This window comes from Cervus elaphus, chromosome 4 (assembly GCF_910594005.1).
Source record: "Cervus elaphus chromosome 4, mCerEla1.1, whole genome shotgun sequence".
NCBI lineage: Eukaryota > Metazoa > Chordata > Mammalia > Artiodactyla > Cervidae > Cervus > Cervus elaphus.
In genome coordinates, this window is record NC_057818.1 from 49,846,503 (window position 1) to 49,873,674 (window position 27,172).

Sequence of the window (27,172 nt, forward strand, 5' to 3'; positions counted from 1 at the left end):
AGGGGCAGCTGGCATGAGCCTCTGGGGGGACCTCTTTGTGGGTCCTGGGCCCTCAGCATGTGGCCAGTGTGGTTTGGTGTGCGCTGGGGTGTGCTGAGCCCTCAGTGGGTGGCCAGCATGGGCCAGCGTGTGCTGAACGCTCGGTGGATGATGCACGCGAGCTGGTGTGTGCTGAGCATGGGTGTGTGACCTTGTGGGCGGGCATGAACTGAGCCTCCTGGAGCCAGCATGGGGCCACGTGTGCTGCACACTCAGCGTGACCCGAGCCACATGAGCACGCGCCAAGCCACTGCCCTATCCCCGAGGGTGGACTCGCACGTCTGGACACTGGCGTGGATACTGAGCGTGAACTTAATATTTCGCATGTCCCGAGCATGGATACGTGCATGCCAAGCCTGTCACCTGTGGCCAGGACAGGTCAACAGACAATGAGAACTGGGCATCTGGCGAGCTCAGATCGGCACCTACTGAACGCTGAGCATGTTCTGATGGTGAATTCTTGCATGCCAGGCGCCGAGCGTGTTTAAGGGAGGGGGCAGTGTGCCAAGCACAGGCTGCAGCCCGAGCCTGTGGTGGACTGGGTTCAGTACTGGAGAGCAGAGCCTGGGTCCCCCCTGAACCTTGCCCCCCATGCCAGTTCAGGCCTCAGGCAAGGAGCACAGGCATGGGGCAGTACTGCTGAACAGTTCTTTATTGAAATAAACAGAGGCAGCAGGGCCAAGGGCGTGCTCAGGGCCAGTGGGGTGCAGCCCCCCATTCTTGCATCCCTCTGGCCCAGGGGGCCACAGGTCAGACCCCGAAACCCTTCTGTTCGGGGTGTGTGTGCAGACATGCACCGTGGGCGGCGGGGTGGGGGGAAATGGGGAATTTCTGGATAACTATCTTTCTGTAAGAATAATCTGTCGGTTCAGGGGATGGCTCTGAGGAGGGGGTTGCCAGCCCCATCAGCGCAGCCCCCAGCGATGGGCAGGGGTGGGGTCACCCATCAGTGGTGCCCGCCGACGTGCTGCAGAAAGCTGGTGGCCCGGGGTGGACCATGTGGGTGGGTGTGGCGTGGGGGGAGCCCCTGAGCCCGCGGCCCCCTGAGGCCCTCCAGGGTCCAGTCTGGCTCACTCAGCCATTCCCCAGGACAGCTGTTGGGGTCGAAGAGCTCAGGGCCTGGACTCTGTCGGGGAGGAGCAGAGATGGGCATCACCCAGGAAGCCCCCTCCCACGTCCCACCTCCGCCCTGGAAACAGCCAGCCTGCCCACTCGTGGACTCCTTTGGTCCCAACTGCTTCCTTGTGACTTCCTGAGGACAATTTTGTACATTCTGAACCCTCTCGACATTTTGGAGGCTTAAATGGTGTGTGCTTAGACCTTAATGCGTCCTGAAGGAGTGTTTGCTGAGACCTTAATGTGTCCTGAAGGAGTGTTTGCTGAGCCTCTGTCCCATCTTTCTGCGGGTGGGTGAGCTGCAGTACGGTCTTGTTCAGGGTCCTGGGCCTTTATCAGTTCCCACATGTGGATTATGATGTTCTGAGTCTTTACACGGCCTGAATATGGGTTTGTGTTTGCTGAACCTTGTCACATGAGTGTCTTAGTGTTTGCTGAGCCTCATCACATCCCGAGGGTGGGCTAGTAGTGTGTGCTGGACCCTGAGCCAACTACAGGCCACTCAGATGTGTGGGAGGCCAGGCTGGTTCCCTGTGCCCCAACCCCAGGACCACCTGCACCCTGGTCGCCCCCCACCCACCCCCCAGCTCACCTCAGCATCCATGGTCATGTCCTTGATGTCCGGCCCATCCCCATCGCGCTGAGGGATGACCGGCGGCTCGGCAGAGGCCCCAAGGCGCTCTCCTTCCGCCCAGCCACTGGCCCTGCGCGGGGCGTCGTCCTCAGGTGAGGCCTGGCTCAGCCGGATCAGGTTGCTGAAGTTGGAGTCAGACTTGGAGCCTGCCGGTGGCTTGCGGATCTTGTGGCGGCCCACCAGGCGGCTGCCGTAGTAGGCCAGGATGGGCTCGGGGCTGGACTCGGGCAGCCGGCGGCCGGCGGCGGCAGCCTTGAGCGGGGCCAGCACGTCGGGGATCACGTCGGCCCGGGTCTCGCCCCAGAGCCCGCGCCCCGCCTCCTGCAGGCTCAGGTCGTCCAGCTGATCGATGGCCCTCTGCATGCCCGGGGCCTTGTCCTCTCGGAAGAAGGGCTCGCTGCCCCCCGTGCTGCCCAGGCCCATGGCCACCGCCTCCTCGGCCAGACGGTAGTAGGGGGGCCCGTCTTCCGCGGCGGCCAAGACCGACGTGGGTGGCTTTCCCTCCACCTGCAGGGACAAGCGGCAGCTACGCAGAGAGAGCTGGTAATAGCGGGTGGTCTCGTGGGCGCTGCGGAGCTGCTGCATGGACACGAAGGGGTGGCGCAGGGCGGCGCTGGGGCTGATCCGTTCGTGCGACTCCCAGGTCAGCATGCGCTTGATCAGCTCCACCATGCTCCTGAGATCGGCGTGCTCCGCCAGCACCTCGCGGTCCGGGAAGGTCAGCCGACTGGCCACCCCGACACCGTTCACCGTCTCAATCTGGTCCAGCGACTTGAGCATGTACTTACGGCGCTCCAGTGGGCGCACCTGGTGGACACCGGGTGGGGCAGGGTGGGTATGGAGTTCCGGCCCCAGCCACTCCTGCTGTGGGGCCCACGTCGGACCCCCCACCCTAGTTTCCAGTCGGCCCTCCAGTCTGGCCCAGAGCTCTCTCGTGGCTATGAAGTCTGCACACGGGAACCCTGACTTCCAGTCCTGCCCGGGATCTGACCTGGTGCTCTCGTACTGCTGGGAAGGTCACACCTGCTCCCTACCATGAGGCCCCTTCTAATCTCATCCAGACCCCGCCTGCTGACCATGACCTCTGGTCCTCCTGTTTGACCCAGGACTCTCACTGACCCGAGCTGGCTCTCACCCCAGCCCTCCAGTCCTTCCCTGAGCCATGGGTGCAGTCCCTGCCAGCAGCGAGCAGAAGGGCTGCCTCCTTTGGAATCAAATGCTGACCCCTCTGGCTGCCACAGCTGATCCCCACGTCTGATCCCAGCCCTCAGGCCTCTAACGAGTCAAGCCCAGACCATTCTCCCAGGGGTTATTAAGGTCTGCCGGGTACTTCAGTCCCACCTTTGGTCTCACCCAGACCCCTCTCTTGATGTGACAGCTTCCACACCTGGCCCAGACTTCCAGTCCTGTCTGCTGTCTCATCCAGACTGTTGCCGCACAACTCTGAAGAGCCTGGCTGCAGAGGTGGCTGCCCTGACTTCCAGTCCCACCCGGGGTCTCACTCAGATCCATCTTGCTGTAACAACTCCCAAGCTTCCAGCCCTTTCTGAGATCTAACCTAGATTTTTTTTTCTTCTGGGTGCAGCAGCTCCCCCTCCACACTGACTGCCCTCATCCCCACCTGCCCCCCCTACCTTGGTCTCAGCCAGGTAGTCAGCTGAGGACTTCAGCTGCCAGGGGTTGGCGGCGTCGGGGTGCGGGTTGCGCTTGAAGAAGTGGTGGGCCTTGCGGGCGGCATGCAGCAGGTGGGGCTTGGGCAGGCCCTGCGTCTCACAGATGTAACGCACCTGGTCGTACTCGTTGTTGCCTGGGTAGAGGGGCCAGCCCAGGTGCAGCTCAGCCATGACGCAGCCCAGGGACCACACGTCCACCTTCTCGCAGAAGGGCAGTCCCAGTAGAATCTCGGGGGCCCGGTAGAAGCGGGACTGGATGTAGGGTTCCTTGACGTAACGCACCTCGCTGAATATGCTGGCCGAGCCGAAGTCGATCACCTGGCGGGAGGAGGGAGGCAGGTGGGCAGGGGCAGTGTCTCTCGGTGGGGTCCTTCTGCATCTGCCACGTGACTGCCTGCTGCTGCACCTCTGAATCTATGTCCCTGTCTCCTCCAGCCCATGTTTCTGGTCTGTGTGCTGGTCTCTAGAACTCTTGTTTCTCTCCACTAGAACGTCTGCCCCTGGGGGTTCACCTCTGTCTCTTTCTCTCTCCCCCATGCCTTGTCCATCAGCAAATCTTCCTGACTCCACCCACTTTCTGTTCTGCTCACTCTGCGTCCCATTCTCAGCCCCCACCCTGGTCCTGTCTTCCTTCATCCCCCGCCTAGGCTACTGTAGAAGAAAATGGAGAAGGAAGTGGCGACCTACTCCAGTATTCTTGCCTGGAGAATTCCATGGACAGAGGAACCTGACAGGCAACAGTCTGTGGGGTCGCAAAATAATCGGACACAACTAAGCGACTAACACACGAGACTAACATCAGGACCGCCTTGCTGGCCTCCCTGTTCCTCCCCTGCCCACCCCTGCCTTGCCCTGCCCTGCCAGCCCTCCAACCTGATTCTCCCAGGCAGCCCCAAGGATCTGTGACCACCTGAGTCAGATCACGTCACTCTCCTACTCAGAATCTTCCTGCGGCTTTACCACATCCTGTGGTAAGAGCCGAAGCCTTCATCCCTTGGCCCTCAAGACTCCGACAATCTGCCTCGTCCCCTCCCCGTGGTCACGCAGCACCAGCCACACCAGCCTCCTGCAATCCTTGAACAACCCAGATGCACTCACGGCTCAGGGCCTTTACACTGGCTGTTCCCTCGGCCTGGATTGCTCTTCCTCTGGATGTCCACGTGGCTCCCTCCCTCACCTCAAGTCTTTATTTATTTATTTATTTTTTTGAGCTCAGATCAAGTGAAGTCTTTATTTAAATGTCACCTTCTCAGGGAGCCCTCTGCTGACCATCCTATCAAAACCAGCACACCGCACCCTTCTCACCCACCTCCCTGTGTGTGTGCTAAGTCGCTCAGTCATGTCTGACTCTCTGCGACTCCCATGGTCTGTAGTGCGCCAGGCTCCTCTGTCCGTGGGATTCTCCAGGCAAGAATGTTGGAGTGGGCTGCCATGCCCTCCTCCAGGGGATCTTCCCAACCTAAGAAATGAACCCTAATCTCATGTCTCCTGCATTGGCAGGAGAGTTCTTTACCACTAGCCCCACCTTGGAAGCCACAATCACCTCCCTAACCCTCTGTTTTTCTCCATAACCCTTTTTTTGGGGGGATGCTGAATCAGGTCTTAGTTGCAGCACAGGAAGTCTTTTAGTTGTGGCATGTGAGATCTAGTTCCCTGACCAGGAGTCTTAGCCACTGGGCCACCAGGGAAGTCGCTCTCCATAGCTCTTAACACCATTTCACATACCATGCATTTTACTTTTGTATGGAGGTCATTGCTTTTCTATCCAACGAGGACATCAGTCCCACGAGGGCAAGGATTTTATCTATTCACTGCCACATCCCTAGATGGCTGGAACAGTGCCTGGCACATGGTAGGGGCTCAGGAGAGAGTGAATGAATGTATGAATTGACTTTTTTATCCCTGTCATTCTTTCTGCCTCTTGTTGGGTTGGTGTCTCTCTCTTTTCTTTGCCTCCTAATTGCTTGTCTGTATCTCTCATCTCTGTCTCTCTCTGACCCACTAGAAGGACACCACCCTGAAACCCAGGTCCTCTTCTTTCACCATCAAGCATTGCTGACACCCTACACCGGCCCTTGGATCATACAGGTGCTCAACGAACACCTGTCTAAGTCATGTTATGAATGACTGAAAACGCTTGTGTCTTGCCATGCCTCTGGGGAAGCCATCTGCCATTTTTACTCTGAATCTCTGTAACTGTATCTCAGTTTCTCCCTCAGTTTCCCTCCCTGAGTTACTCTGCTTTTCATTCAGCCATCCCTTACCTTCTATCTGCAGAAGGCAGTGTTACCAAATGGTTATTGATCTGGCCTCTGAACACAGACTGCTAAGGCCTGAATCCCAGAAAGTCTGGATGACCCCGATCATTCAGTCAGCCTTCATGGAGTTCATTCATTCATTCACTCATTCCACAAATGAGGCAGGGGTGCCAACACAGACCAGGTGTTGTGGCTCTGTCCTGTTTGTCTCCTGCTGTATCTGTGGGAATCTCTCCTCCTTTGGGTCTCTCTCCCTCCATCTGTTGGGGCAGAATGATCTGCCTTTTCCTGTGTCTGTATCTCCCTGTGTCTCTGACGTTCATTTAGCACTGACTCCACAAAGGTGCTATGCTGGTAGATGCTGAAGACACAGAAGTGACCAAAATGCCCCTGGCCCTGCCCTCGCAAGGCTCTTAGTTCAGACCCATCATCAGAGAGTAACAAACCTGTAATCAGACAGAAGAGTCAGAATGGGGATGGGGGAGTCCAAGGACCCGTGACAGTTCAGAGGAGGTACCTGTGTGCCCAGCACAGGGTCAGGCCCAGAGCAGGCACTCAGAAAATGTTTGCTGATGAACAAATTCACGAAGAAGGATCCTGCCACTGTCCTTCCAGTCACTCAGGCCAACAGGCTTTCAGCCTCCCTCACTTCCTCTCTCACACATCACATCAGATTTACCAGCAAGTCCTGTTCTAAAATCTTTTTTTTTAAATAATGTTTTTAATTGGTGGAAAACTGCTTTACAATGTTGTGTTGGTTTCTGTCATAAAATAACCTGTTCTAAAATCTACCCAGAGGAAAAAATAAAATTAAATAAAGTAAAATCTAGCCAGAGGGACTTCCCTAGTGGTCCAGTGGTTAGGACTCTCTGCTTTCAGGGCCGAGCCCAGGTTCAATCCCTGGTCAGGGAACTAAGATTCCCGCCAGCTGAGCCCAAAGAAACAAAATCTACCCGGAACTCCCCACCCCCCCACCCCGCCCCCTCCAGACACATCTCTTCCTCCCACGACCCCATCCACCTGGACCGGGGGCAGTCACACCCTCTCTCTTTCTGCTCCAGCACCTCAGTCAGTTCCCCTCCTGCAGCCAGAGGGAGCCCGTGAGCACCTGCATTAGACTACACCCCTCCTCAGCCCCCAGGATCCTCTGGTGCTTCCACGGTAATCCGTAATCCGAATAAAACCCAAGTCCTCCCTGAGGCCCACAAGGCCCTGAATGCCCCGCCCCACCCCCTCCCTGGTCTCGTTTCCTCCCTCTTCCCCTCAGTCACTCTGCTCCAGCCACGCTGGGCTCCCCACTGCTCCTCCAACACACACACTTTTGTACATGTGCATTTATATATAAGATGGTAAAGAATCTGCCTGCAATGCAAGAGACCCGGGTTCAATCCCTGGGTTGGGAAGATCCCCTGGAGAAGGATATGGCAACCCCCTCCAGTATTCTTGCCTGAAAATATCCTATGGACAAGGGAGATTGGCAGGCCACAGTCCATGGGGTCACAAAGAGTCAGACATGACTGAGCGACATTTTACACTTGATCTTAGCCAAAAGGCCGAGAAGCGATAAACACCTTCAGTTTCACACTTTCATATACTTACTCCTGCCTCAGGGCCTTTGCGCTGGCTGCTCCTTCTACCCAGATGCTTTCCCCCAGATGTCAACACAGCTCCCTCCTTCTTTCAAAACATCCCTCAAATGTCACCTTCTCAGGGAGGCCTCCCTAACCACAGAACCTAGAGTTTCACTCATCACCACCCCACATCCTCCTCCCAATTTCATCTTGTCTCCTTCTCATTCACATATCTTATTCTGCTCATTTGTCATGGAGACTCTATCTCCCCCGCTAGAATTCAGATGGGAAAGAATCTGCCTGCAATGCAGGAGACCCAGATTCAATCCCTGGGTTGGGAAGATCCTCTGGAGAAGGAAATGGCAACCCACTCCAGTATTCTTGCCTGGAAAATCCTATGGACAGAGGAGCCTGGCAGGCTACAGTCCATGGGGTCCCAAAGAGTCGGACATGACTGAGTGACTAACACTTTCACTTTCACTGTCTCCCTCACTAGAACATCGCAGGGATGGGACCAGGCCAGAGGAGCTGAGCTAAGAATGGAGCAAGGATGGGGAGACCTCAGGACTGTCAGGGAGATAGTGTCAGGACTGGGATGGGGGAGAGAGGAATTTCAGAGCCAGGAGGCGGGGAGAACCATCGTGGACAAGGAGGGAGAGACCTCAGGGCGGGAGGTGGGACCCAGGGAGACCTCAAGAGTCAGGCAGAGACCCCAGGGCTGGGGGAAGCCGGGTGAGAACAGGAGCAGGGGGCCTGCTGCCCAGGGATGGCCACGCTCACCTTGACCCTGAACGGACAGCGGGTCTGGTCCACCAGCATGATGTTCTCAGGCTTGAGATCAGCGTGGATGATGGCGAGTTCCTTGAGCCTGGCCAGGGCCCGGAGTACCTGCAGGGTGACCGTGCGGATGTGGCGGGCGGGGAGGGGCGCGAAGTTGTTCTCCTTCTGGAATTCGAACAGGTTTTGCTCCAGCAGCTCGAAGACCAGGTAGAACTTGAGGGCGTCGTGGAAGAACTCGAGGAAGCGGATGACGTGGGCCTCCTCGGGGTCCAGGCCCCGCATGCAGCGCAGCAGCTTCAGCTCGTTCTTGATGATCCGGTTGCGGTAGGCGTCGTTCTTCAGGATCTTGATGGCCACCATCTCGCCCGTGCTTCGCCGCCAGCCCTTGGCCACCTCCCCGAAGGTGCCCTTGCCCAGCACCTCGATGATGTCATAGCAGTCAGTCTCTGACTGGATGGTGGCCATGGTGCACCTGCCTCCGGACGCCGCCCTGCCGCCACCCCCGTTCCACGGGCTCTGCCTCCAAGGCCTCCTGCCCCCACACTGGCCCTGAGGCCCCCCCAGTGGGGGAAAGAGGACCGCACTCGTGCCTTGCCCTGCAAGGTTCGCCCCCACCTCCCTGGCAACCCCCAGACCCCTGGGCCACACAGCGAGTCTGCCAGGGGCCGCACCCCTCCCCCAAAGCCCTCCCGGCTTGGGACGAGGGGCCCCAGGCCCCCCCGAATGGGTTCCAGCGTTGCTGAGTGGCTCCGGTTCTGTTGTTGGAGACCTGAGCCCCTGGCTGGAATGGGGGGGGGTGGGGAGGCAGGTAGGGCCCCCCTCCCCCACCCAGGGGCGGAACCCTGGAGTGGCTGGAGAGGTGAAGGGTCGATGGAGAAGGGAGCCTGAACGTGGGCCTTGGGCAGAGAGCAATGGGACATTCCTAAACAGAGGAGCTGCAGGCTTCCCAAGCTGGGGGATGTGTGTGTCTGTGCTCAGAAAAATCTGCTCCTGCCTGTGGCTGCCCCAGGGAGGGGGCAGCATTAATAAAGTGAGGCCAGGTTGCAAAGGATCTTGAGTACCAGGCTAAGGAGTCTGGACCTTGTTCTGAGAGCACTGGGCTTCCCCAGTGGCTCTGGTAAGTAATCCGCCTGCCAATGCAAGAGAAGTGGGTTCCACCCCTGGGTTGGGAAGATCCCCTGGACAAGGGAATGGCAACCCACTCTAGCATTCTTGCCTGGGAAATCCCATGAACAGAGGAGCCTGGCGGGCTACAGTCCATGGGGTCACAAAAGAGTTGGACATGACTTGGCGACTAGACAACAACAACTGAAGACCCTGGGGAGCCACAGAAGGACTTTGAATGAGGAAGGCAGGTTGAAAATTTTATTTATTTAGTTACTTATTTTTAAATTTTGGCCTCGTAGCTTGTAGGATCTCAGTTCCCCGACCAGGGATCAGATCCAGGCCACAGCAGTGACAGAGACAAATCCTAACCACTAGGCCATCAGGGAACTCCCCAGGGTCAGATTTTGAGTGTTAGAAAGCTACTGTGTGAAGAAGAGTGGATTGGAGGGGGCAAGAGTGAAGCCCCCAGCCTGCAGCAGAGTCCAGGTGGCAGAGGAGTGGGAGGCAGGTGGGTGGGACACTCAGAAGGCCAGGAGGACAGGCCATGGGACTGGGCGGTTATGGGCAAAGGAGGGAGCCGTGCAGGACAGGGCCCACAGCTGTGGTGGGGATAACAATGGGAAAGAAACATGGACTGGCAGTCTGGGGGGAGCGGACATTAGGAAATTCAACACTGTAACATTAAAACACACATTGAATGCTTTAGAAGCCTTATCCGATCCTTACACTATACACACACACACACATACACACGTACATATATCTGTGTGTATGTGTGTGTTTTGTCATGCTGCCTGGCTTATGGGATCTCAGCTCCCTAACCAGAGATTGAACTCAAGGCACAGCAATGAAAGCCCAGAACCCTCATCTCTAGGCCACCAGGGAATTTCCCACAATATGCATCTTTTTTTAAATTTATTTGGCTGTACTGGATCTTAGCTGTGACATGCAGGAGCTTGTTCCTTGAGCAGGGATAGAACTCAGGCCCCTGCATTGGGAGTGCAGAGTCTTAACCACTGGACCACCAGGGAAGTCCCTCCAGTATGCAACTTAATACCCCCATTTTATAGAAGAAAAAATAGAGGCCAAAAGAAGTTTAAAAAACACCCAAGGTCACCCAGGTGGGTGCCAGAGGCAGGCATTGACCCTGAGCAGTCTGCTCTAGAGCCAAGCTCTGAACCACCAGACACTGCCTCCTAATGTCCAGGAGACGCCTGGGAAGGTGTGCAGAGATGCAGACAGGCACCGGAGGCCCACGTGGACCCAGGAGAGACTTTGGGAATTGTCAGCACAGAGGTGAGGAGTGGAAGCCGGGGGAAGGGTAACGGGGCCCAGGGAGGGTGAGGAGGTGGATGAGCGCCTGGGAGGAGCCCTGATGACCCAAGGGGCCTGAGGGAGACAGAGGAGGTGGGAGGGAGAAGAGAGCATTCAGGAAAGAGGAAGGAATCCTGAGAAGTCAGGACACAGAAGACAGAGGAAGCCCCGAACGTGGCCATGGCCTGAGGACACTGACAGTCAACAGTGGTGGGAGGAGAGCCCCCAGATGCTAGGGGGCTGGGCAAGGGGTGTGCACCAGGAACATAGCTATCTCTTGCCACGTTTGGTGGGGATTGAAGAAGCAGCATGTGATGGGGTGTCAGCTTGAAGGAAGAAGGTGATGGATTACGTGAGGAGACTGGGACAGCCCAGGGCTTCCGAGGTGGCACTAGAGGTTAAGAATCCACTTGCCAATGCAGGAGACACTGGTTTGACCCCTGGGTCGGGAAGATCCCCTGGAGGAGGAAATGGCAACCTGCTCCAGTATACTTGCCTGGAGAATCCCATGGACAGAGGAGCGTGGTGGGCTACAGTCCATGGGTTTGCAAAGGGTCGGACGCGACCGAGTGACAGCAGGCACACACGCACCCTCGCTGGGACAACTCAAAGGCACAGCCCTTCTTTCTCTAGGATGGGAGGGTGGAGACGTGACGAGAGTGGGGTGGCAGTTTTAGCGGCATCATCAGCAGAGTCCCACCTGGACAGCTTACCTGGGGCATCCCAGTGAAATGGGGACCCTGGTTGGGGGCTTAGATCCTGAGTGGGGAGGGGTCCCTGGGAGCCGAGGCCCAGCCCCACTAAGGGCTGATAGTCCTGGGACTTAGTCCTAAGGTGTCTTGGGGTGGAGGCTCTGAACCCGGGAGCTTGCAGAGGGGACCGGGAGAGGCCTTCCTGGGTAGGGCAGGGGTGGACCGGGTAGTCAAACCAGCTGGACCGGAAAGGGAGAGCAAGGGTGCAGGAGTGCTCTCCGAGGTGGGGAGGCTGCCAGCAGAGGGCAGGGGGTAGCAAGCGTTTTCTGCCCTTAGGGCTCCTGGGGTTGTCCTGGCAGGAGTGGCCCCCGCAGGACACGCAGAGTCTCCAGCACAGGGGTCCCTGGGCTCTGCTGGGGCACTTCCCCAGCTCAGAGGCCCCTGGGAATTTTTAAGGACTAGGACAGCCCCCCTCCCACCAGGCCCACACCAAGGCCTTCCGGACTCTGGGCTGTCTCCCTGCACGCGGGACCCCTTCAGGCCAGACCTCAAGGGACTCCTTTCTCTGTACCACCCCACCCCACCCCACCCCCACACTCCACCCCCGCAACGCAAGCACACAGAGACCACACACAGAGCCACCTCTGGATTATTTTATTCACATGGCTTGGCAAGGCATGGGCACTCCTGCCAAAGAGCTGGGCACGGCCACCCCGGCCCTGCCCCGGTCAGCCGCCCACCTCCCAGCCTTCTGAGGGTTAGTGCTAGTTATCTCACACACAGAACAAGGGGTGGGGGATGGGAAAGATGAGATGGGGCGGGGGCGGGGGTCTCCTTCTGCTCAGGGGTTTTCAGATGACAGCAGCCTGAGCCCCCTCCATCCTCGTGGAGCCTGGAGGGCCCGTCTCGGAAAACCCCACACTGGGCAGCCGCACCCGGAATCCACCCTCATCCTGGTCCCCGCTCCCGCCCCGGGCCTTGGGGCTTAGGGACACCCGGGGGAAGCGGAACTTGGGTGACTTCTCCCCACTGGGAGACTTGGGCGCCGCCTCACCCTCCTGCCCCCGGGAGGCCTTGGAAGGGGCAGCCAGGCCCACACGGGGCAAGCGAACTCGGACGCGACCTCGGCGCCCGGAGGCCCCTTCCCTGCCGCCCTCCGCGTCCTCCTCCTCAGGGCTGGGGGAGCCTTCTCCACTGACCGCCTCGCTCTGGCTGAAGCCCACGCGGGGCAGCTTGAGTTTCGGGCTCTTGGCCTTCTCACCTTCCTCAGCCCCCTCCTTGGCCCGTGCCAGGCCAAACCGGGGCAGCCGCACCTTGAGCTTGTGTCCGGCATCTCCCTCGCCCTCTGCCACCTGGTACTCAGCGTGGGTGCCCACGGCGGGCGGGGAGAGCTCCACGTCGGGCAGGGAGAGGTGGAAGGTGCGCTCTGCCCCTGCAGACTGGTCGCTTGGCCCATCAGCCCCGGCCCCAGCTCTAGCCCCCAGCATAGGCACCTTCAGCTTCAGCCCACCCTCACTGGTGGCGGCCTCCCCATCCTGCACCTCTCGGCTCAGCCCCACATCCAGCTCAAGCTGGGGCACTGTCACAGCAGGCATCTTGAAGACACCTTCGCCCACCAACAGCTCGCCACCCGCCGCCTGGGCTCCAGGTAGAGCCAAGGTCACTTGAGGCATGTGGACTCTGTAGCCTGCTGTGCCCTCTGCTGGAGGGGCCGAACTCTCAGCCTGCTGGCCCGGGGTGGCCTCCCTAAAGCCGGTGAGCTCCACCTGGGGCAGGGAGATGCCCAGTGGCATCCTCAGCCCCCCGTCCTGGGCCTCAGTGCCCACCTGCTTGGCTGGGGACACTTGCAGGCCTGCGAGCCGTCCTCGGCCACCAGCTGCCTCCTCCTCTACCCGCCCCTCCTCCTGGGCCCCCAGAGCAACCAATTCCACCTCGGGGATCTTAAGCTGCACAGCTGTGGACTCTGACTTTTCCCGGGGGCTGACTCGCCCACCCGAGATGTCTGCTTCCTTCCCTCGAGCCAGCCCAAAGGAGGGCATCTTCAGCTTGGGCATCTTCACCTTCCCATCCCAACCCTTGCTCTTGCCCTCCAACTCAGCCGTCCCTGGCACTAGTTCTCCCGCCTCAGTGTCCCGGCCCCTGACCCCAAACTTGGGCAGGCCGAACCTGGGCCCCTTGAGCTTGATATCGGCCCCGGCAACCTCTGCCTTGCCTGTGGGCAGATGGGAATCCAGGCTTAGCTGCGGGATGGACAGGTCGAGGGCGGGTAGCAGACCTGCCTCCTCCATACCCTTGGCCTCCACCTCAGTCCCCACCCGAGCCCTGGGGAGTGAGATGGCGAACTTGGACACCTTCAGCTTGGCAGCTCGTCCGGCCCCCTCAGCCTCTGCCTTGGTCACCTTTGGCCCTGAGAGTCCAAACTTGGGCAGGGAGAACTTGGAGGAGGGCTTGACTTTCGCCTCTGTCACCTCTGCCTGCCCTTCCTCCAGTGTGGGAAGCTGTGGGGTGACGATCTCCACGGAAGGCAACCGGAAGGCCACTTCCCCGACCCCAGCTGCTTCTGCCTGCTCCCCTTTGCCCACTTCAGCAGCAGCCTGTCCCTCAAGGCCAAGAGCCCCTGGCAGGTCTAGCTCCACCGAGGGCAGTGTGAGAGAGGGGACACCCACACGAGCCTCACTGCCCACCTCTGGCTGCAGACAGGGAAGTGTCACCAGCTTCCCCGAGACCTCAGCACCTGCCTCACCCGGCTTGCCCCGAGATGGGGACTCCGCCCTCCCTAGCTTGGGCAAGGTCATCTTGGGCATCTTGAAGCCAAAGTCCATGCCCTCTGCCTCCTCTACCCTGGCAGCTTTTAGCTGCACCTCCGGAGCCTTGGGCAGCTTCACTTCTGGTGCCTTCGGCAGATGCACCTCTGGGACCTTCGGCGCCTGCACTTCTGGCAGCCGCATCTCCGACACCTTTGGCAGATGCACTTCCGGGAGGTGAACGTCGGGCACGACCATTTCCGGCACCTTGGGGAGTTTTATCTCCGGGAGCTTCACCTCGGGGAGTTTGACGTCAGGGACCTTCATCTCCGAGACTTTCGGCAGCTGCACCTCTGGGAGACGCACTTCCGGCACGGCCATCTCAGGCACCTTCGGGAGCTTCACCTCGGGGAGTTTCACCTCAGGGAGTTTCACCTCGGGGACTTTCGGCAGCTGCACCTCTGGGAGTCGCACTTCTGGCACGGCCATCTCCGGCACCTTCGGGAGTTTCATTTCCGGGCATATCACCTCGGGCACCTTCGGCAGCTTCATCTCTGGGCATATCACCTCGGGCACCTTCGGCAGCATCATCTCCGGGACTTTCGGCAGCTGCACTTCTGGGAGACGCACTTCCGGCACGGCCATCTCTGGCACCTTCGGGAGCTTCACCTCGGGGAGTTTCATCTCCGGGACTTTCGGCAGCTGCACTTCTGGGAGACGCACTTCGGGCACGGCCATCTCCGGCACCTTTGGCAGCTTCATCTCCGGGACTTTTGGCAGCTGCACCTCTGGAAGTCTCACCTCGGGCACGGCCATCTCTGGCACCTTCGGAAGCTTCATCTCTGACACCTTCGGGAGTTCCACCTCTGGGAGTCGCACCTCTGGAAGGACTGGCTCGGGCATTTTGGGGAGCTTGACCTCTGGGACCTTGGGGAGCTTCACCTCAGGCCCCTTGGGCACCTTGACCTCCGGCGGCGAGACCCCGATGCCAAAGGAGGGCATCTTGATGGTGGGCAGCTTCAGCTTGCTCTCAGGGGCTTCGGGGGCAGCAGGCCGGGGCTCCAGGAGAGAGAGCCCGAAGGTGGGCATTCGAAGCTTGGGCCCCTTCACCTTGGCTTCAGCAGCTTCCTTTGCTCGGGCCCCAAAGCGGGGAAAACTGAGGCGGGGCATCTTCAGGGCCACCTCCGGCGCCTCGCCTCGGGGTTCCACCTCTGCACCAGGCAAGGCCAGGTCCACCCCCACTGTAGGCGCTGCTATGTCCAGGGTGGGCACCGTCACTGCCACAGCCCCTTCCCGGGTCTCCAGGCAGGGAAGTGTGGGCAGAGCAGGTAGTGAGGGCAAGGAGGGCAGCTCCACTTGGGGGACCTGGATCCCTACAGCCGCAGGCTCCACGGCAGGGGCAGCTGGGGCTCCCAGCCCAAGGGTTGGCAGGTGGAGGGCAAAGCCGCTGACGGCCTCTGCTGCAGGGGCTGCCTCCCCCTTGGGGGCTGGGACCTGGGGGACACCCACCTCGGCACCTGGCAGCCGGGGCCCAACCAGCTCCACCTGGGGAGCCGTGAAACGGGGTCCTGCTGCCACCTCGGCCTCTGCTTTGGCCTTCCGGGGGGGAGGAGCAGCGGCGGCCAGCCTGGCTACCTGGGCCTCTTCGGCCACTTCTCGGACCCGTAGCCGAGGCAGCTGGAGGCGCCGGCGGGTGGGGGCAGCTGGGACAGGACCCTCGACAGCCTCGGCTTTGAGGCCTCGACGAAGACGGGAGAACTTGGGAAAGGAGAATTCGACGTCAACAGGGGCCAAGTCTGCAGGGGCCCCCAGGGCCCCGGGCATCACCATCTTCTTCTTCTTCACAGGGGACAGACTCTGGATGTTCTGGGGAGAGAGGAGAGAGGCAGGAGGCGGTGGGACAGTGGGAGGCCTGGGGTGGACAGGGGGAAGCCCGATGCGATCATTTTACCAGTATGGGTACGTGTTGGATGGAGCATCTTGTCTCCAAAGCACCATCCCCACTTCCTGCCTGTCATGTCACCATGACAGCCCAGGAAGGCAAAGACTTTAATCTGGACTCTTACAGTGCATCACCAGGGATGTATAAACTGTGACCCAAGACTTCTGGCTCCTCATCTACCATTTTCCCCAATACCCTCACTTTAGAGATGGGGAAACTGAGGCCCAAGGAGGTAAAGAAGTTCCTCCAGGGTCACTCAGCAGTAAGCGAGCCACCCTTAGGCTTGACTGAACCTGGCTTCTCTGGTTCAGGACCCCTGGTGGGTGAGGATCCTGGTTTGGGTGGGTGGGTCCCCCTCCCCAGGGAGGAGTTGAGGGGCAGAGAACAGGAGGCAGTGGATGGGATTAGCGCTGGGTTAGTGACGAGACAGAGGGCAAGTCTGGCCCACGGGTGTAGGGCAGTGGGGCTCACGGCGCAGAGACAGGATCGCTGGGGCAGTCCAGGGCCGGGGCCGGGCTAAGCACGCGTACCAGCTTGGCCACCTTGGCCCGCGGGCCCTTGATCTCGTAGCCGGCCACGGTCCCGGGCCGTAGCGCCAGGTCCCCGGTGGGTACAGTGCGCTTCAGGCAGAAGGAGACCTTGTAAGGCTCGGCGCATTGCAGCAGACGGAGCGCGTCCTCGTACTTGAAATTCTCAAAGAACACTCTGGCGCTCAGCAGCTGGTCCCCTGTAGGCCAGGTGGAGGTGGGCAGGGCGTGGGCATCTTCCCGCCCCGCCCAGGCCTGGTCCCGCCCACTTCCCTGGAGCCAGTGCAGCCGGGCGCCGCCCCAACTTTTAGCCCCGCCTATACCCGCGTGCAGTGCGTGCTAGATCGCTTCAGTTGTGTCCGCCTCTTTACGACGCTACAGACTCTAGCCCGCCAGGCTCCTCAGCCCATGGGATTCTCCAGGCAAGAATGCTGGAGTGGGTTGCCATGCCCTTCTCCAAGAGCACAGGATACTGAAACGCAAAGTTCCTCCGTGTTTGAGGTTCTGACACTTAGAGAAAGCCACGGCCTAGGCTTTAGCCCTGCCTCCCTTAGAGCAAATCCAAGCCCATTCGCAGCACCTCTCCCCTTTCTACGCCCCTCCCCGAACCTCACACTTCAAACACTGATTTTGCTTTCATTTACTGAGAAACAGAGTCAGAAGAAAACTTCCAGACGCCCGCACCCAATTACTCACCCCCCTCCCTGGTCCAGTGGCGATTTTCTCTACTCTCCATCTGTCCTAGGGATAAACCAACCCCACTCCTAGCTCGGGTCAATCTCTCCACCACCTTTTCAGGGACACACTCCAGCAATTCTCCCCGTGCTCCCTACATCATCATCAATTTGTCCTTCTACATTATTGTCATCAGCAAAGAACATATCACTCTTTCTCCCATAAGAAAGGTTGTCTTGGACTTCCCTGGTGGCTCAGTGGATAAGAACTGGCCTGCCAATGCAGGGGACACGGGTTCAATCCCTGGTCCAGGAAGATTCCACAAGGCTGGGAACAACTAAGCCCCTGTACCACAACTACTGAGTCCATGTGCTGCAACTACTGAAGCCCTTGCGCCTACGGCCTGTGCTTTGCAACAGAAGCCACTGCAACTAGAGGCCCACATACCGCAATGAAGAGTAGCCCACAGTTGCTGCAACTATAGAGAAAGCCCTCAAAAAGCAACGAAGACTCAGCACAGCCAAAAATAATTTCTTTTTTTTTTTAAAGGAACGTTGTCTTGACCTCACTCTTTCTGGAACTTCTGCCCCACTTATCTGTTCACTTTAACGGCACAATTCATGGAGTTGTCTGACTGCGTTATTTTCACTTCTCCAATCACACTTTTGACACCCCCCTCCCAGAGCCTCGAAATGGTCTCTCAAGGTCTCACACAGTGACCTCTGTGTAGCTAAGTCCAGCAGTAAAGTCCCAGACTTCATCCACTTAAACCCCTGCTTGAGATCCAGCTTCACTCTCTCTTTCATCCACTTGCCTTGCTTGGCTTCCAGGGTGCCCAACCCTCTGGAACCTCGCTGGGGGCTTCTTCTCAGCCTCCAGGGATGATTCCTCCCATCTCTCAGACCTCTTAAAAACACAGAGTCCCAGAGAGCCAGCTCAGGCCTTGGACCTCTCCTCTTCTCCATACTACTTATCCCTTAGGGAAGCTCACCCAGATTCAGGAGTTTAAAGGTCATAAATATACTGACAACTCCCAACTGTGTCTCTCCAGCCCAGCACTTCCCACATCCATCCTAGATTCACATATCCCTTCACATCTCCGCCTTGCTGTCCAGCTCTCATTTGACAGGTCCAAATTGTACTGCCGGTCTTTCTCCAAATGAGCTCCAGCCCGAGGGTTTCCCATTTGTGGGACTACCAACTCCATTCTCAGGTCAAGAATTCCTAGACACATCCTTGACCCCTCTCTTTCCAACAACCCCATATTCAGTCCAGAAGAATCTTCCTTCAGATTATATCCAGAATCCAAACCCTGTCTTCACCTCCAATAACACTGTTTTGGCCCCAAGTATCACCAATCCCTGTCCTCCACTAACTCCCAGAGTTTGCTCGAATCCATGTCCATTGAGTTAGTGATGCTATCTAACCATCTCATCCTCTGCTGTCCCCTTCTCCTTTTGCCTTCAATCTTTCCCAGCATCAGGGTCTTTTCCAATGAGTCGGCTCTCACATCCATGAGGTCACAAAGAGTCAGTTCCCTGTACTATAAAGTAGGTCCTTTTTTGTTATCTATTAATATTTTAAGTATAGCACTGTGTACGTGTTGACTCCAAACTCCCTGTTTATTCCTTTCCCTGGCGACTGAACAACAAATCACCAGTCTCTTACCTGGATAATCACGGGAGCCTTTTTTCCTGCTCCCCATCCTGCCCCCTACAGTCTACTGCTAATACAGCATTTCAGTTTGGTCAATTCATGTTCTTTCTTCACTCACAACTTCTGATTAAAAATCAACATCCTCCCCATGGTCCCTAAAGCCCTCAAAAAACTGCCCCTTCTCTTCCCTCTCTGGCCTCATTTCTTACTCTACTCTTCACTAACTCTGCTCCATTCACACTGGCTTCCTTACTGTTCCTCCAACAAACCAGGCACTCTCCCATCTTGGGGCAGTTGCACTGGTTCTCTCTGCCTGGAATGCTTTTCCAGATGGCCACAGAGCTCATTCCCTCACCTCCTTCAGGCCTTTCTGCCCTTCCTGGTTCATCCTATTTAAAAATGTAGCTTCCTTCCTAGCTTCCATAAGCATGCACGGCCTTCTAATGTACCATGTATTTTACATTATGTTTCCATAAATTATTTATACATAATGTACTATGTATTTTACAGATTTTGCTTAAACATGTCTCTCCTCACTAGAAGGTAAGCTTCATAGGTGCAGAGAGTGTTGTCTGTTTTGTTCACAGCAGTAGCCCAAGCACCCAGAATAACATCTGGAAATAGAAGGCACTCAGTAAATAGTTGTTGCATGAATAAATCATCAGCTTCATCCATGTTACTTAAAATATCCCTTACTAAGCTCTCTTCGCCACTCCCTCCAAGTTGTTAACTCCGCCTCTTTTCTTCAGCCCCAACAACCAAACTATAACTAGCACTTATATAGTGCTTACCATGTGCCACTTAGTTACATGCTGTGTTTTCAAATACTGACTCATTTAGTCCACATAATAACCATATGAGGTATGTACTAGAGTAAGTCCCATTTTAGAGGTGAGAAAACCGAGGCACAGAAAGATCACAGCATAGTTAACTGCAGATTTGGGAGACAATGAACCTCCAGAGCCGGTATCTGAGCAACCGCAAAACTGACAAGACACACAAAGCCCGGCCCCTAGCCCTTAACCCCGCCTCCCGGCCCCCGGCAGATTCCCGCCCCCGCAGGAAGGCCCCGCCCCATGCCCGCGCCCCGCCCACCTTCCTGCAGGCTGAGGTTCCTGGCCGCTGGCGAGTCCTCACGCAGGTCGCGGACGAAGATTCCCTCCTTGCCGCCTCCCGCTACGTTGATGCCGCTGACCCCGGTCTGCGCCTCTGTCTCCACGATGATCTCCACCAACTCCGCCCGCCTCAGCTCCTGTGGAGAGCGGCGAGGGGTCTCCATGGGGCGCTGGGGCCGGACCTCGCCCAGAGCCCGCCATCGCGCTTAAAAGCAGCTCTTAACCGGGTCCTCAGGGCACAGGCGCCCAGGCGGGGCTCAAGCCGGTCGTGTGGGCCCACCCTCGCCGGCATCTCCCCTTTAAGTGAACGCAAGGGCGGCTCGCTGAGACCCACGGAAGAGTTCAGTGGGTCTCCCGGTTCACTGGCCTGGGGGAGCCCCGAAGGCCGCAGTCGGGAGAGGCGGGGCGAGGAGCGGTATCATAGAGGAGGGACGGCCAGAGGGAACCTGAGTTGCAACTGAGAGGCGGGCCTGATGGTGAGGGCGGGGCTGTTTGACAGGGGGCGTGGTCAGTCCGGAGGCGGGGTTAGGGGTTGGAGCGCGACCAGATAGAGGACAGTGGCCGGAGAGGAGCGGCCACGGAGAGGAAAGGGGTGTGGTTAGAGTGTATCCGTGGAGGCGCGGAAGGGACCCGTAGTCTATGGACGGGCTTGAATTATGGGGAGGGGCTTTAACAACGGCAGAAGAGGGGTGGAATTGAGGATGGGGTCCCGAAGAAAGGGTGCGGTATGAAGGGGTGGGGGTGGGCCTGGCCTCCTTGAAGGCTTGATATGTGTGACTGTTCTATTGTGTACTCTGTGACCCCCAAGCCCTGCATAACGCCCATTGGAGAGGGAATCTAGTGAAGAGCGGCAGTGCGTGGGTAAGGAGGGGTGGACTGGCAGACGTGGTATGCCTGGTATTTACTGTAAATGGTGCTGACCTGGCCCTGGCCCAGCAGTGCACTGTGGGATCCACATCCAGGCTTCCCAGAAGAGACAGTGAAAGACCTCAGTTTCACAACCCGTCCAGGAATGCACTCTGCTGTGTGTCTCTAGAGGAGAACTGTGCCCTCTCTGGGCCCATTTCCCTACTGTAAAGTTGGGTAACATGGGTATACGGAAGGAATCTCTGATTGTGAACTGAGACCTGAAGCAACAGAGATGTGAGGGAATGCTGCAATGGGCAGAGTCTTGAGGCTGGTACAGACTGGCGTTGAGCCCAGAACTGAGCCCAGGACTTGGAGAGGGGAAAGCAAATTTGCCCAGATGCTCCACAGCAGTGGCCCCAGGACTAAAGCGCTGGGCAGAACATGGTGAGAAGGGGTAGGAAGAGTTGTGGTAGGGGCAACAGGGAAAAGCATGACCATCACCATCATCCTTAGGCCCTGGGCCAAGTATTTTATGTGTGGTGTCTCATTTCATACTCCACACAGCTTGGGCAGTGACAGAGTAGGACACAAAGGTCCAGAGAAGTGAAGTGACTGCCTAATGCTACACAGCCAGTTCAGTGATGGGGCCTCAGCCTCGGGGGTGTCACCTCAGAGCCCATAAGCTGTCCTGTAGGCAGTGACCTCTGTCCATGTTACCCCGTGCCTGCCACCCCTCAGCCTCAGCTTGGCTGCTATAAAGGGAGACCCACTGTGTGCTTGGCATCCAGTAGGATGCAGTCAGTGCTACTGCTCTGTCTCCATGACAGTGAAAGCCATTCACATTCAAGGAGGCTAGGTACCAGGCCCCGGGCAAATGACACAAGTGTGAGTCCTCAGCAGCCTCAGAGATGGAGACCATTGCCCCATTTCAATGATGGCGAAACTGAGGGTTTGAAAGTTCAGGTCGTCTGTTCAAGGTTGTAAGGCTGGAGTGGTAGGACTGGGATGTAAGCCCATAGGTCCAAAGCCCATGTCTTTAACCCCTGCACCATTCTGCCTCTTCTAATGAAGAGGCTTTCTACTCTATTTTCTTTAGTTTACTATTAATAGAATTCCAGAATGATCCTATCCCTTGTAGCTCATTCAGTAAAGAATTCACCTGCAATGTAGGAGACATGGGTTCAATTCCTGGGTCGGAAAGATCCCCTGGAGAAGGGAATTGCAACCCACTCCAGTATTCTTGACTAGGAAATCCCATGAACAGAGGAGTCTGGTGGTTACAGTCCATGAGGTTGCAAGAGTCGGACACAACTTAGTGACTAAAGCACCACCATGCTCAATGAATTAGCTTCTTAGAATCTTAGTCTGTGTCAGGTACTGTGTTAAGCACATCATGAATGTTAATTTCTCTTTCCCTCACAGTGACCTATAACAGTCTCTGTTGCTGTCTCCATTTCACAGATGGGAAGACTGAGGCAGAGAAGCCAAGAAGTGCCTCAGTGCCACCCTAGTCAGTGCCCCCCACCAGGGCCCCTCAGGTCCCCTTTGAAGGGTGCTCACCTCGGCACTCCGGCTTCTGGCCTCCATGGCGCTGCTGGAAGTCCCCTGGGCCCCCGGCTCCTCTGGTTTCCTCTCTCCCTTCTGCTGCAGGACCAGCTTCAGTTCTGCATGGAGCAGCTGCCTCTGAGCCTGCGGGATCAGGGATGCAGGCTTGAGGCCATCCAGGGGAAGATGTGGGGAGAAGGCTGGGCTTAAAGGGAGAGGTCAGGGTGGGTATGAGACGGGGAGAAGGGCCCCACCCCCGCCCCAATCTGAGATGTCCTCTCACCGCTGCCTGTGCACAAGCACCCCCTCCTAACAGGAGCCCCGCCCGGGGTAGCACACAGTCGTCTGCGGGGCTCGCGCCTTTCCTCTGGGGTCTTGCTGCCTGCCAGGGAGAGACCAGGTCAGGAGGCTCCAGGCAGGCCAGGAAAGGGCAAGGAGGGGCATGTGGCATCAGCCAGTGCTCACCTCAGGGTCACCTCCAGCTCCTTGAGCCTTCTGGGTCCGGGGCTCTAAGAAGAATAACGTGAGCATTACTGTCGGCTGACCCTACTGATGATTCCTGAGTGTTGGACCCTTCCTGCACTCTGTCATTATTCTATCCCCACGGGTTCCCTGGTGGTCCAGTGGTTAGGACTCTACACTTCCACTGCAGGGGGCAAGGGTTTCGTCCCTGCTTGGGAAACTAAGATTTCACACCCTGCTGCATGGCTTGGGGAAAAGAAAGGGTGCTCTGTCCCCAAAGTGCAGGTGGGGAACCTGAGGCTCCAAAAACCTTTATCCAAGGTAATGCGGCTGGACAAGAAGCAGTAGTATAGCCAGGAATGACTCCTAGGCCTTTCTGACAGTACCACCCCAATGTCAACCACCTTGGCTGACCAAGGGGGCCAAATTCACTGTACAACCTTCACCTCTACTGCAATGTACTCCCCGTAGGCAAATCACCTCACCTCTCTGTGCTTCAGGTTCCCCATCTATAAAATGGGGAGAATGAGAGCACCTACCTCCCAGGGCTAGTTAGAGGGTCACGTGTATTTGTAAATATACAGTGCTGGGCACCTGGGAGCTACTTCATAAGCACTTGCCATGATTATCACTAAGAACTTCCTGTGGTCCTGATCTTGTTTCGAATATCCCGTGGGGGTCAGCGTGTGTGGACTTCAGAACACCCTGGTGAGAGCAATACAGTTATTGGGCATGGGCATGGTGGTTTGGTGGACTTCCAGTGCACTTCCAATGCAGGGGGCACAGGTTCGATCCCTGGCCAGAGAACTACGGTCCCACATGCTGAAGAGTGTGGCCAAAAAAATAAAATTATTGAGCTTGTTACAGAGAAGACGTCTGAGACTGGGAGAAGGAAAGTGACTCACCTGAGTCACAAATGGCCTAGCCGGGACTTTAACTTGTCTGAGAGCTCCAGCTGCTTCTACAGATGCCAGTAACTAATGGGCACTGTGTGGTTACTCTTCGCCAGCCCTAGGCTAAGACCTTCACTTCCCACCTCACTGCAGAAAACCCTAACCCAGAGAGAGGCCAAGAACCTTATTCAAAGTCACCCGGCCCAGCGAGAAAGAGGCAGAGCTGGGGTCTCTGCTGACAGGCCCTTCTGGAGGAAAGGGAGATGGATCCTGTCCCGCTCCTCCAAGCCGCCAACCCTGGCCTTGTCCTCCTGGCCCCCACCTGGCATGCCAACCCAACCCCCACTCCACAGGGAAAGGTCAGGCCTCACGAGGCACATTCCCTCAAACAATGGCCCATCTGCTGTGCCCAGTCACATTCCACCCCTGCCCACCCACCCCCAGCCACACAAAGGCCCTTCATAGCCCACCACTGGCCGAGAGAGAGCACACAGAGACCCCCCTCATGCTCCAGCTGTATCCACTCCACTGGCTGCCTCCCCGCCCTCTGCCCCGGTGTCAGAAGGCTCTTCTCTGGCTCTCCGAGGGGGTCCCGGTCTCCATGTCCCTCTCTGGCCTCCCCTGTGAACCCCCAGCCCCTCCCAGTAGGCTTGACTCCCACATCCAGGTTATTTTCCTCTCGACTGGGCCTTATGCTGGCCCCCTTAGGCCTTGGAATCACTCTGGATGTGGAGGCTATTTTAGGGTCGGAAACTGAGGCTCAGAGAGGGAAAGTGACCTGCCTGGGGTCACACAGTTAGGACCTGTGCCCTTGACCCCCAACTCTGCACCTTAACTTGCACTGGTGACTGTGAACACTGGAGGAGGCCTAGACAGCAAAACAGTTGAGGTAGAAGCTGGGCTGGCAGAGGGGATCAAGGGTGCCAGAAACGCATTTTTAGAGTGACTCAGTGCCAGCACTGGGCCAGGCAGACACTTTATGGCTGTGGCCTCATGGTACCCCACTTTACTGATGAGTAAATGAGGGTTAAGAGATGGGCTATCACAGGGAGTTCCCTGGCCATCCAGTGGTTAGGACTTGGCACTTTCAGTGCCAGGGCCCAGATTTAATCCCTGGTCAGGGAACAAAGATCCCACAAGCCACATTGTTGTTGTTTAGTCGCTAAGACATAGCTAACTTTGCAATCCCATGGATGGTAGCTCGCCAGGCTCCTCTGTCCATGGGATTCTCCAGGCAAGAATACTGGAGTGGGTTGCCATTTCTTCCTCCAGGGGATCTTCCTGACTCAGGGGTCGAACCTGTGTCTCCTGCAGCTCCTGCATTGGTGGACAGATTCTTTACCACTGAGCCATAGGGGAATCCCATTCACAAGCCACGGGGCACGGCCAAAAAAAAAAGAGAGACAGAGATGGGTGGGATATCACAGTGATGGAGTTGGGACTTGAACCCCGGTCTGAAAAGCTAACTCTGAGTCCCTGATACAAGGTGGTGTCCTGAGCTGTGGGTGAGAGAAGCCTGGTACTTGCAGGAGATGGTGGAGACGGAGGGGAGGATCTCCAGGGCCACAAGCGCCCTGTCCAGGACAAGCCAGAGAAGGTCACACCCAGAAGCTGGCACCGGAAACCCAGCCAGGGTGGGGGCAAGAGAGAGAGTGCCCAGCTTCTCCATCCCTGCCCGGGACGGCTGCCCAGGCCAGGTTATATTTAGCCCAACTGTGCCCTTCCTGAGCCACGTACCCAGCTCCCGGGGTGGGATGGGGTGGGAGCAGCCTCGGAAGGAAGCCCCCCCGCCACCCCAGAACCCCGGGCACTCTCTGTTCCCAGCTCTGGCTGTCCCACTAGGCAGGGGAAGGAGGGGTAGGGTGGTGCCTGGAGGCGGGCCTGACCTGTGTTAGGGGAAGCTCTAATGGGGCTTCCCTGGGGAATCAAGGCTAGGCAGGACTCTCCAGAGGCTAACGGCCTATTTCTTGAGTAGTTCCTGTGGCACTGCCCTGATCCATTCCTGAGCTTCCAGAATTCTGAGAATCCCCTTTCTTGAGCATTCACTATGTGCAAAGATTCTTCCCTGCCTGAGCTCATTAAATCCTAACAACACGTCCCTGGGGAAGTCACAACTCAGATGCTCATTTAAGATGTCACTCCTGCCCTTCAGGGTGTCATTTGTACCCTGAGCCCTTCAGCTGAGCTTTGGGCCTGCTGAGGAAGCCCCCAGCTTTGCCTCACTGTACCTTCTTCCCCCCCCTCCATGCCTGGCACCAATGTCAGTTAAGAATTCTCCCCACTCAGAGCCTCAGCCACCCCAAAGACCAGAGTGACCTGGAACCCTTGCAGTGGGAGTGGGGGGTTGACCTGACTCATCCAGGCCCCCAGATATCGTCTGAGGCCATCTAGTGATGCGGAGGGGGAGGCATTCCGGCAGTGTCCTCCGGGTGCCTCGTTTAGGCTCAGCTCCAGCACTCCTTGCGTTTGAATACTGGGGCAAAGTTTGAATTTCACCTCTCAGGGCCTCAGTTTCTTCCTCTGTAAAATGGAGCCAGTAACAGTGGCTTTGAGGAATTATGAGATAACAGCAGGTGCTTAGAATATTGCGAGTATCCAGTATAAGAGCTCAAGTAATAGAAACTAGTCTCTGAAGGCAATTGTGTGTGGGAGGCAGGGGGCTGAGTATCTTAAAGTGTCTCGTAACCAGCCTTTGCCCACAGTGGCCCCACTTTCTTCCCTACCGAAGAGGGACTTTGGGTGAGGAACAAGATCTAGCTTGGGTACCAGCCTCCAACCAACAAGATCAGCACTGCCTCCCCAGCACTCTATTCCAGGGACCAAAAGCCTGTCCCACCCTCAGCATCCAGCCCCAGCTCTTTATAAGCAGCAACTCATTTACTCTCCTGTCAGCCCTATGAGGTGGCCTCCATCAGCCGCACCCCTCCCCTCCGGCTTTTTCTTGGCTGCGCTTTGAGATAGGTGGAACTTCCCCAGCGAGGATGGAACCTGTGCCCCTGCGGTGGAAGCACGGGAAGACTGGACCACCGGGGAAGTCCCATCAGCCCACTTTAGAGATGAGAAAGCAGAGGCCCAACGAATGCAGTATCTTGCCCAAAGCGACACAGCCAGAAAGAAGAGAACATTGGGATTTGAACCCAGGGTCTGGTTTCAAAGTCTGTACCTTTAACTCCTACACCTTGCAGCTTCCTGAGCCCCAGGCACCCTCTCAGCCCCTCCCAGGATCCTGGGTCTCATTCCCACAGCTTCTTAGCTTGGCCAGGATGGGAATTGGCTGGCTGATCTCTTACCACTAGGCCTCCAGACACCTCGAGAGCTCCCAGGTCCGGTCAGTCTGCTCAGCCCCGGTCCCAGGCTGGGGGGGAAAAGGAGTGGGGAGGGGGAGGAGGGGGAGACCCCAGCCATTGGCTGCCGAGGCATGACATCACCAGGGGGTGGGTGGTGGGGAAACAAACATCCCCTTCTCCCAGCTACATCCACCCGCCAGGGGGTGGGAGCCACAGAGGAGAAGCCTAGACAGCTGCTCTTCCTCGCCTGGGCTAAGACCTCCACTGTGAGCCCTGATCCTGGGGTTGACAGG

The 27,172-nt window shown here is 57.3% G+C and overlaps 2 protein-coding genes across 3 annotated transcripts; both read right to left on the bottom strand.

Moving 5' to 3' along the window:
* Positions 1-985: 985 nt before the first annotated feature.
* On the bottom strand, positions 986-8,817 carry HIPK4 (homeodomain interacting protein kinase 4). Its single transcript, XM_043899187.1, has 4 exons — positions 8,072-8,817; positions 3,424-3,780; positions 1,748-2,596; positions 986-1,165 (listed from the first exon to the last, which is right to left on the bottom strand). Exons 1-4 carry the CDS (start codon positions 8,534-8,536, stop codon positions 986-988), a joined length of 1,851 nt encoding a protein of 616 aa, XP_043755122.1. The 5' UTR covers positions 8,537-8,817.
* A 3,001-nt stretch (positions 8,818-11,818) lies between these two features.
* Positions 11,819-26,926, bottom strand: PRX (periaxin). 2 transcript variants are annotated; one of them, XM_043899170.1, is made up of 7 exons: positions 26,883-26,926; positions 22,703-22,746; positions 22,521-22,619; positions 22,253-22,381; positions 19,824-19,980; positions 16,401-16,597; positions 11,819-15,794 (listed from the first exon to the last, which is right to left on the bottom strand). In XM_043899170.1, exons 4-7 carry the CDS (start codon positions 22,277-22,279, stop codon positions 12,036-12,038), a joined length of 4,140 nt encoding a protein of 1,379 aa, XP_043755105.1. In that variant the 5' UTR covers positions 22,280-22,381; positions 22,521-22,619; positions 22,703-22,746; positions 26,883-26,926; the 3' UTR covers positions 11,819-12,035. The 2 variants fall into 2 exon arrangements, with proteins under 2 accessions (XP_043755105.1, XP_043755106.1); XM_043899171.1 differs by lacking the exons at positions 16,401-16,597; positions 22,253-22,381; positions 22,521-22,619; positions 22,703-22,746; positions 26,883-26,926 and having other exon boundaries at positions 19,824-19,962.
* Positions 26,927-27,172: the final 246 nt, after the last annotated feature.